The sequence below is a fragment of the Xenia sp. Carnegie-2017 genome, unplaced genomic scaffold (assembly GCF_021976095.1).
Source record: "Xenia sp. Carnegie-2017 unplaced genomic scaffold, XeniaSp_v1 HiC_scaffold_3, whole genome shotgun sequence".
In the NCBI taxonomy this organism is placed as follows: Eukaryota; Metazoa; Cnidaria; class Anthozoa; order Malacalcyonacea; family Xeniidae; genus Xenia; species Xenia sp. Carnegie-2017.
Window position 1 is genome coordinate 719,180 of NW_025813493.1, and position 11,177 is coordinate 730,356.

Below are 11,177 nucleotides of genomic sequence, written 5' to 3' on the forward strand. Positions count from 1 at the left end.
AGTGTTGGACGTAGTGTCGTTAGTGTCCATAACACAACAGATCAACGTACGAGACGTAAATATTTTCTTCCTGTAAACAACGCTTATCTTGATTTGGCTGTAGCAATACACAGTATCACTCCTGACAAAAACGGTAGGTAAATATTTACTTATTTAACATAATAATCTAAGACTTGAAAAAACCCCCACGCTAATGTTCATAAAATAGAAAGACGGTAAAAAGTTGAAAGTTACATTGCCTTAGTAAACAGTTGTTCTTCCTTCCAAAATTATAAAAAATTTGATGAAAATTAAGTTCAAAGTGCAAAGTGTCTAATTTGGACATTTTTGCCGTTTGTCTATTCTTATCAAACTTCTTGGGTGTTAAATTTAAGTCTTTATTGTTTCTTACATCATTTAAACAATCACTTGGGCTTGAAATCAGTCTGAAAAAAAAAATATCATGAAAATAGATTGAAAGACAAAAACGTCCAAATTGAGCATGTTGTGCAGTGAGCTTAATGTTTATCAAATTTCTTAAAATTTCAGTATATTGCAAAACAGAGTTTAAACTTTTACATCTTTGGATTAAACTAGATTTGAAACTTTTCATTTTCTTTGTGCATGCTGTTCAAATTGAGGCGATTACGAAGTACTCTCATGGTTTTCGAGATTAATTGTTTATTCATTTTACTTGAAATAAACAAGGCAAAGCCATGCCAAAATACATGAGCTTTGACACATTTTGTGAGAACTACTGATGAATTGATAATTTTCTGAACATTTTTCATTTATCTTACTTCTTTAGTATATCCCTTAAAGTGTCTCAATGGGCCAGCAAATTTGTTCATACTCTGTAAATTTTCAACATTTATTTAATTGTTTTGTTTTTACGAAATGCGTAACACCAAAAACCAACATTGCATAACAAACTTGCTTGCTGGGTACGTCAACGTGCATACTGAGTGACAAATTGTGTTCTTTGAGGAAGAATATGTTTCGTTTAAAATCCCTGGTTGATTTTATTTTTAATTTTATTGATCGATATAGCGACAAGCACTTTTCACTTTCCTTTGTGTGGACCCAACACATACTATCATAAAATTAATGGGACATTGAACTGCACGTGTATGGAAGGATACTCAGGAGAATGTAACTCGTGCCAAGGTATGGATTTATTACTGTATTTATGAAGATTTTTTATCACCGATCATGAATAAAGAGCATCTCTGTGCAGTTTTGAAACTTTGTTCTTTGTTGAGAATCCTGAGCTGTTCTCTGTGCTGTTGCTTCTGTGCAAGGAATTTTGCTGCATCTACATTTTACATGTAACCACAAAAATAACGCTCGCAGCCACACATACAAGTTCATCATTATCAATACAATCAAGCAGGAAATCAGTAATAAATTTATGAAAAGCTTCAATACACTTAAAACTTCCCTCGGCACACAATATTGAAAGTGTATGGTTCTCTAAATGACAATAGCATATGTTAGCATTAAGACATTTTGATTTTCTCTACATTAAGGAGGGGGTAGGGTTAGGGTTAGGATTAGGGTTAGGGTTAGGTTTAACACTCCTCCTAAAGTTAGTAATCTAGCTATGGCCTGCTAACCTAGATACACCATATTAGACAGTCTTGAGTTTATTATTGCTTGGCTTTCGTAAACTAAGAATTCTGTAAATCCAAACTTTAAAAAGCATTTTGACAGACATGCTTCCAGACCTCCAAGATGAGATAATTGTTCAAAATTCCAATAATATATCCTGTTAGAAACTGTACGATATACTATTATAATGCTCTTTGTTTAGAGCTCATAAACTAGTGAGTTTATCTCGTCTGAAATTTAAATTTATTCTACTATGTTTACACTATGAGTAACAAAGCTGAAGCAAAGGCAATGGAGCATAAGAAACGGAAACGTCTTCAAAATACTGAACTTTTTGGGAGAAAGTTATATTACTTAAAGTCCCACAAATTTTTCTAAGCTTACAGGCCGCGCAATTAGTCATCTACCGCTTAGTATGGGTGGTATGCACTGATAATGTTCATTCATACATATCTTGTTAACTTTCGATGTAAGAAAATTAGGTTTTACTGTTAAGCATTCACTTCCTTTAAAAACATATATTCCCAATATTTTTAAGAGGTACAATAAATAAGGTAAAAAAATGTATGTAAATAATGTGTAATAACGTTTTTCAGTAGATGTCATTAAATTTCTACTGGGCCTGTCTGTTTCACTTTATTGTTGCTTTATAAAAGAAATAAATGATGCACTGGCTTATGCAAACCTTAGAGACGTTTTGTGAGAATTTTCGAATTCTCGATCAGCTCTCAAACTCTAACTTCCAAAGGTCTCCTCGGGGATGACATAAGCCTGCGCAAATACATTAAAAAACTTTTATTTCTTAACTAAAGGCCACGTTATTGTCTATAATATTCTTAATTTGTTGGTTTAAAATATGTCATCTTTCATTTGAGTTAACACATATGGTCAAAAAATTATGTGTAGTGCAAAAGTGCAATTGCTATTTTTCATGTAGCTATTGCTGAAAAGGCTAATTAATTTTTTTAAATAAAGTTTATCAATCAATCAACAATGACAACAGCAAGCACATAAAAAGAAAGTAGATTGGAGATATAGTAGGTTTAGTATTGAATTTTCAATTGAGTTACTCTTATTGCAGCATTTCCCCCTGAATTTAAGAACAATTAGTTGTTGTTACCATTCCTTATAACTATAAAATTTCTGACAAAAATCATCTGTTGGGGGAGATTATCTCAGATCTACGACCTCCCTGAGATTTCCGTTTAATATGAAAATCTTTTAGTTTATGAAGTACCATCGAGTAGGCAATCAGTTTGAAATCAATATAACGGAAACAATATTGTTCATAGTAATATTAGTTTTGATTATATTAGCTAGCCGTCAGTGGAATTTACAAAAATTTTATAAAGTCTGCCTGACCCTGACAACAAAAAATGTTGGTCAAGTGATTCTAAGAATTTTTTGCAATAGTAGTCTCAACATTTTTGATGTATACAAGGTGATATGTTTCATATATGATACAAATGGTGTATGATGTATTATGAATGAGTATTTTTGCGTGAATTTACTGAATTTTGCCCGTATTCTAAAGCTTCAATCAAACTCATACTCAATGATTGCAACACAGATATCACGCTCTTTCCAAGTAATGGCATTTTTATATATTCAACAATGACATGTTTTTTTTATGCCAAAGTATTTCAAATCATAGCTACGCCATGAAAATTTGCGAGGGGATTTTGAAACTTCATTCTGTGTGTGTGGTTAGGGGTAAGACTTTAAAAAACAGGCATTTGTCTTGCTGTTTATTTCAAGTTATTACAGCTTTTTTCACTTTCTATTATTATAGATATCAACGAATGTCAGTCTTCTCCTTGTGGCAAAGATCACTCATGCATAAATATCCCAGGCTCCTACGAATGTAATTGCTCCACTGGATACAAACGTGACAAATCCAAAAAGAAATGCATCGGTAAGTTGGTCTTTCTAGATCTTTCAACTTATGTTGCAAGTTTACGTGACTTCATGAAAATTCTTTGAAAACTGCTTGAACTATTAAAATATGGGAAATGCTTGACAAGGTCTTGTGTTCAAATGCACAAATTATTAGCTAACTCAAGAAGGGCGTTTCTCGAAAGTCTCTGCTGATTAAGTGAATTAAAAGCTAAATAGATAACAATTAGTGGTTTATGTTACATTAGAACTGACTTAAGCTTGTTTAAAGTGAGCATTTTATGTGAAACCAACATAAAGTTGGCATTCACTTAATTAGAATTCAATTTATAAGTAAAGACAGTGAAACGTGGTTCTGATTAGTCAATAGCTATGTTTTCATTAGTCTGTGCAAAACAGATATGAATTCAACCAATCAAATCAATCAAATTTCAAATCGATCATAAATGCATTTCACGTCTAAATTTGAAACATCTGTTTTCAATTTGTCTTTTTCACTTTATTGTTGCTTTATAAAAGAAATAAATGATGTTTTCGTGTTTGCACTGGCTTATGCAAACCTTAGAGTAGTTTTGTGAGAACTTTCAAATTTTCGATCAGCTTTAAGCTCTAACTTCCAAAGGTCTCCTCGAGGATGGCTTAAGCCTGTGCAAATACCTTAAACAACTTTTATTTCTTAAATGAAGGCCACATCATTGTTTACAATATTCTTAGGTTGTTGGTTTAAATTATGTCATCTGTCATTTGAGTTAAGACATATGGTCAAAAAATTATGTGTAGTGCAAAAGTGCAATTGCCATTTTTCATGCTGCTATTGCTGAAAAGACTAACTAATGAGTTTAAATAAAGTTTATCAATCAATCAACAATGACTACAGCAAGCACATAAAAAGAAAGTAGCTTGGAGATATAGTAGGTTTAGTATTGTATTTTGAATTGAATTACTCTTATTGCAGCATTTTCCCTGAATTTAAGAACAATTAGTTGTTGTTACATTTCCTTATAACTTTAAAATTTCTGACAAAAATCATCTGTTGGGGAGATCATCTTTGATCTACTACCTCCATGAGATTTCCGTTTAATATAAAAAACTTTTAGTTTATCATTTACCATCGAGTAGGCAATCAGTTTGAAATCAATATAACGGAAACAATATTGTCCATAGTAATATGAGCTTTGATTATATTAGCTACCCGTCAGTGGAATTTACAAAAATTTATAAAGTCTGCCTGACCCTGACATCAAAAAATGTTGGTCAAGTGATTCGAAGAATTTTTTGTAATAGTAGTCTCAACATTTTTGATGTATTCAAGGTAATATGTTTCATATATGATACAAATGGGGTATGATGTATTATGAATGAATATTTTTGCGTGAATTTACTGAATTTTCCCGTATTCTAAAACTTCAATCAAACTCATACTCAATGATTGCAACACAGATATCACGCTCCTACCAAGTAATGGCAATTTAATGTATTCAACAATGGCATGTTTTTTTTGCCAAAATATTTCAAATTGTAGCTACGCTATGAAAATTTGCGAGGGGATTTTGAAATTTCATTCTCTGTGTGTGGTTAGGGGGTACGCCTTTAAAAAACAGGCATTTGTCTTGCTGTTTATTTCAAGTTATTACAGCTTTTTTGACTTTTTATAATTATAGATGCCAACGAATGTCAGTTTTCTCCTTGTGGCAAAGATCATTCATGCATAAATATCGCAGGCTCCTACGAATGTCGATGCTCCACTGGATACAAACTTGACAAATCCAAAAAGATATGTATCGGTAAGTTGGTCTTTCTAGATCCTTTAACTAATGTTGCAAGCTTACGTGACTTCATGAAAATTCTTTGAAAACTGCTTGAACTATTAAAATATGGGAAATGCTTGACAAGGTCTTGTGTTCAAATGCACAAATTATTAGCTAACTCAAGAAGGGCGTTTCTCGAAAGTCTCTGCTGTTTAAGTGAATTAAAAGCTAAATAGATAACAATTAGTGGTTTATGTTACATTATAACTGACTTAAGCTTGTTTAAAGTGAGCGTTTTATGTGAAACCAACATAAAGTTGGCATTCACTTAATTAGAATTCAATTTAAAAGTAAAGACAGTAAAATGTGGTTCTGATTGGTCAATAGCTGTGTTTTCATTAGTCTGTGCAAAACAGATATGAATTCAACCAATCAAATCAATCAAATGCAAATCGATCATAAATGCATTTTAGGGGTAAAGTTAAAACGTCTGTTTTCAATTTGTCTGTTTCAATATCTTGTTGCTTTATAAAAGAAATAAATGATGTTTTCGTGTTTGCACTGGCTTATGCAAACCTTAGAGACGTTTTGTGAGAACTTTCAAATTCTCGATCAGCTCTCAAATTCTAACTTCCAAAGGTCTCCTCGAGGATGGCTTAAGCCTGTGCAAAAACATTAAACAACTTTTATTTCTTAATTAAAGGCCACATCATTGTTTACAATATTCTTAGGTTGTTGGTTTAAAATATGTCATCTGTCATTTGAGTTAAGACATATGGTCAAAAAATTATGTGTAGTGCAAAAGTGCAATTGCCATTTTTCATGTTGCTATTGCTGAAAAGGCTAATTAATGAGTTTAAATAAAGTTTATCAATCAATCAAAAATGACTACAGAAAGCACATAAAAAGAAAGTAGATTGGAGATATAGTAGGTTTAGTATTGAATTTTCAATTGAATTACTCTTATTGCAGCATTTTCCCTGAATTTAAGAACAATTAGTTGTTGTTACATTTCCTTATAATTTTAAAATTTCTGACAAAAATCATCTGTTGGGGAGATCATCTCTGATCTACTACCTCCCTGAGATTTCCATTTAATATAAAAATCTTTTAGTTTATCAAGTACCATCGAGTAGGCAATCAGTTTGAAATCAATATAACGGAAACAATATTGTCCAGAGTAATATTAGTTTTGATTATATTAGCTAGCCGTCAGTGGAATTTCAAAAACTTTATAAAGTCTGCCTGACCCTGACATCAAAAAATGTTGGTCAAATGATTCTAAGAATTTTTTGTAATAGTAGTCTCAACATTTTTGATGTATACAAGGTGATATGTTTCATATATGATACAAATGGTGTATGATGTATTATGAATGAGTATTTTTGCGTGAATTTACTGAATTTTGCCCGTATTCTAAAACTTCAATCACACTCATACTCAATGTGAGCAACACAGAAATCTCGCTCCTGCCAAGTAATGGCAATTTAATGTTTTCAACAATGGCATGTTTTTTTTGCCAAATTATTTCAAATTATAGCTACGCCATGAAAAGTTGCGACGGGATTTTGAAACTTCATTCTGTGTGTGTGGTTAGACTTTAAAAAGCAGGCATTTGTCTTGCTGTTTATTTGAAGTTATTACAGCTTTTTTGACTCTTTATTATTATAGATATCAACGAATGTCAGTCTTCTCCTTGTGAATGGTGTTACTTATGCTATAATACCCCAGGCTCATACGGTTGCAAAAGAGGTCCTCGTTGTGTACAACCTGTACCGCCCAAACATGAAAAGTCCGATTGGGACTGCCCATACGTTATTCCTATTTTATGTAAGTAAAACAGAGTGTACAACTTTAGCTTGGGTGCAATGATTTAAGCATAGTGGAAAAGAACAGTGGGGCTAAAATCAAAGCACACAACCAGGGAGCAATAATATCAGGATAAACCAAGCTTTTCAAAAAAAAACAACGTTTAAACACATAGAAATTAAAAATCATTTTATTAGAAGCAAAGTGCAGGTAGCGCGGAACAATGAACTTAATTAATTGCCAACGAAGATAACTTAGTAAATACATTTACAATAACAAAAAGTAAAGTTAAAATAGATCATTTTCAACATTTTCTTTGTAGCCAAAATGACACTGCCGTATGTATAAGTGTAATGTAAGTGTTTGCCAAGCCACGTCTTTATAATGAAATAAGGAAAGTGTAGTAATTTGTGTAATAATGTCACCCTATCATTATGAACTTAATATCATGATAGATTATTATCAACCAACCATGTAACGTCTTTTATGTAAATTACGTGTATCAGCACGTGCTTACTTGTAGTTTTGTAGTTTCTTGCAATGTACAAATTTTCATTGAATGTTATAAATATACTTATCGGAAGCAACGCGAGTTTAGGCTCAAACAACAACTGCCATAAAATAAATCCACTAGCAAAGTGTGAAAGCATGGATATTTACCATAGGTTTTAATAAAGGTATGTAAAACAGAGTTACAAAAGCTTTGTAAGAGCTCAGCAAAAGTTCCGTATTCGTGATTGTCCAGATTTGGTAAACTCTGTTTGTTCAACCCAGGGTGCCATTTAGTCCTACAATAAAAGATTTTCACTCTTTAAAAATCCTTAGTATTCTACAAAACTTCACCAAGCATCCACCAGAGAGCTACAAATCTTTTTTTACTAATCATCCCTCCATTAAGAATTGACAAAATCATCACCACGACTCTGTCAAGTAATTCTCTACTGAACTTGATGACATTATCAACTACATATTTCCGTAATCAGCACACGTTTACAATGGCTTCATCTCGTGAGAAGTTCTTCGGTATTTTCTGTTCTTTTTACCCAGGTTAAATAGCTGACAGGCTTGGAATTATCGCCTTCTTTACCAAATACGGGTGGGTTTGGCACGCCTAGAAGCAACACACTGTGTTTCCCCGATCTCGACATGGGTGTAAATTCATTAATGATGACGTTAAGAATAGTTATACCCAAGGACGTATCATTACGTATTATCACCTGAATCAATATTAATGTTGTACCAAGAATTTGGCCAATCTGAAAAAAGGCAAACCTAATATTCAACCAAAATAAAAAATAACATCCAAAAAAGTTTCTTGGCCTATACTTAGAGACGTTTATTCAATAAAGATGTGAAATGCGTGAAGTGGGGTTCTCTTTAATCCCAAAAATAATTGAGAGTTATATGTTTACTATAGTTATACGTTTAGTATAGTTAGTATAGTTATACGTAACGTTTTAGAGGAAGCTCACTTAAACTTATATAAATTTTTAATGAGCCTACTTGCACCCAATAATAAAATTCCAAATTTTTTTGGCCATTCCGATTTAGAAGAAATCTTAGATGGTCACGTACTAATGCATAGCGCATTAGGTGAAACACACCCAGATTCTTAGATTCAAGTTATGTACATGAATACAAAATACGATTGAATAATTATCATAGCGATGATACATAATTACTTATTTCACTTGTTAATGATAACTCAACTCAATATTTGACTAACCAAATAAGCAGAATTGTATGGTAAGAATAAAGATTCTAAACATAACGACAAGTACGTTTCATTACTCATGAACTTTGAAAATTAAAATAAAGTTCAAACGCAAGATTCACAGAAATATATATTTCAAAGTTGCAGCAGACGTCAGTGCAAATTGTTCAGGATTAGACATCTTAAAAACCTTAATTATAACATAACAGCCGAAACTATCAAAAATCGTTTAAAGACAGAGAGGGTGATTTTATCAGAATTTTTAGAAAAATGTTCATGAGAGAAAAATCATAAAAAAAACAGCGTTACCAATTGCCAAGAGAAAAAACATGCAGTTAAAAAGGGAAATTCACCGTTATAGACAGGACCAAAACTAAAACGCTTGTGAATATTCATGTATTGAGCTCTTTCCGAATGATTTCTTTTGAAATTAAAATCACTAACAAACAAAAAATCAGTCTGGCAGAACTAAACAGATGAACATCCCCCTCCTATGCAGTCAACGTTCTAGTTTCCTGTGCGTAATTAACCTGCTTGTTTATAGTCCGGTTTATTGGTTTGTCTTTGTTGACTTACTTAGAAAATAATAAATTTGATAATGAAAATAATAAGGCTTGATTGAACATTTTTGTCATAATCTACGGTAAGATGCAACATTTCCAAAAGTTACTTTTGTTTGACTTTGAATCACCTTTTCAATTTTTTTGTAAATTTTTTCGTTTGGTCGTTTATAACACTTCTTTATGCAATAGCCATGAAATAGCATCAGTTCTTTGTTGTGGTGCTCTTTGTTTTAAAGGCTTGTAATGATTAAGGCCTTACTTTACTCAGAATTTGAATTCTGCCCATTTAGGCATCGCAGTTTTTGCAAACGTTCATGTCTGGCGAAGCTAGCATCTTTTCCAGCTGGTTTTCAGGATCAAATATGATTCATGCAGTTTCTTGCAAAAAATTTTTCTCGAAGGATTGTTTTGTAAATAAATTGTCGAGAGTATTTAATCTGGATGATACGCTATAATTTGACATAATTATGTTAGTCAATGCATTTCGTTTTGCAAAGTTAATTCAGCATCTTGAATTAACAGACTAAAAATTATTGATTCCATGTAAAGAAAGAATATAATAATTGATATGCATCTGATATAAGAATTTTTCCCATTAACAATCTTATTGTTTTTAACGTTCTAAGTTGTTTTTCATATGTTTTTTATTGACGAGAATAATTCGAAATAGCTAATATCGTTCGTACACGTGACACTTCATAGTTCTATTAACTATGTAGGTACTAGTTATGATTTACACCTTAACTGCTACCTTAACAATCCTATTACCAGATTTAACTATTTTTATTTGCACTAGTACTTGTAGTGCTTGTAAAGCACTCTTCCTTCATGTACAGCAAATGATCGTTATTTAATTTCTTCTGTTAATGTTGACCAAAAATTTCCAATGACTTGTGTTTTTATGCAACATGTGAAACATTGGAATTACTAATAAATGTCTCATTTACATCGTACTCAACATGTCACTTTCTTAATGTAACAAATAACTAGCTCGATATAGTAACCAGCAATTAGTTTGAGTGGTCAGCGTAGATATGTCTCTATTTAAAGAAGTCGTGATTTTCCCACTGACTCACGTATAATGCAAGAAACTTTGGCCACTTTTTTGCCTCCACTTGTTTACAGCTCAAAAACAACCGTAGTCTGTATGTTTTAGGAAAAGGTTTGTATACAAAAGATTTGTACTTCCATTTCTTACAGAGTTTGTTTGAAGTTTTAAATATTGATTAGTTCAAATCAAATATCAAAATTCAAGACAATTATTTATAACTTCTTTATGTACATAAATAATAGAGAATTATGTAATTTAAGACAATTATGTAATATGCAAAATTTAAGACAATCATGTATGTTCTTTAATTTATCATAAAATCTATTAGGAAATGTTCAAAAGCAACGAATAAAATGAAAAATGTTCACCTGGTACACATTTTTATATTAGACATAAAGTTGTTTATTGTATTGTACAAAGTTTAAAACAATTTATCGTAAAACATTAGATACCGACAAATGTCAGTCTTCTCCTTGTAGCAAAGAACACTCGTGCGTAAATATCCCAGGATCATACGAAAGCCTATGCTCAAATGGACACAATTTTTTCAAATCCAAAAAGAAATGTTTCGGTAAGTTGGTCTTTCTAGATCTTATATTATATGTTGCAAGCTTACCCGGCTACATAAAAATTCTCTAGAATAGACAAATTCGTAATGTCATTATGGTCATTAAGACAATAACATCTACCAGTTGTCTTCATAGTCCTCTATGAAATAGTGTTGGTATTAGTACTGCACCACATTCCAGAAAAACTTTGCTACCAGGTCTTTTCATCAAATTTCATGGGCTGTTGTTGGAGTGACC

At 32.0% G+C, this 11,177-nt stretch overlaps 1 protein-coding gene across 1 annotated transcript; it reads left to right on the top strand.

Moving 5' to 3' along the window:
- The first annotated feature begins 2 nt into the window (after positions 1-2).
- On the top strand, positions 3-10,947 carry LOC124454759 (fibulin-1-like). Its single transcript, XM_047005518.1, has 6 exons — positions 3-133; positions 1,030-1,146; positions 3,383-3,505; positions 5,148-5,270; positions 6,906-7,064; positions 10,851-10,947. The coding sequence occupies exons 2-6, from the start codon at positions 1,110-1,112 to the stop codon at positions 10,868-10,870; spliced, it is 462 nt and encodes a 153-aa protein (XP_046861474.1). The 5' UTR covers positions 3-133; positions 1,030-1,109; the 3' UTR covers positions 10,871-10,947.
- Positions 10,948-11,177: the final 230 nt, after the last annotated feature.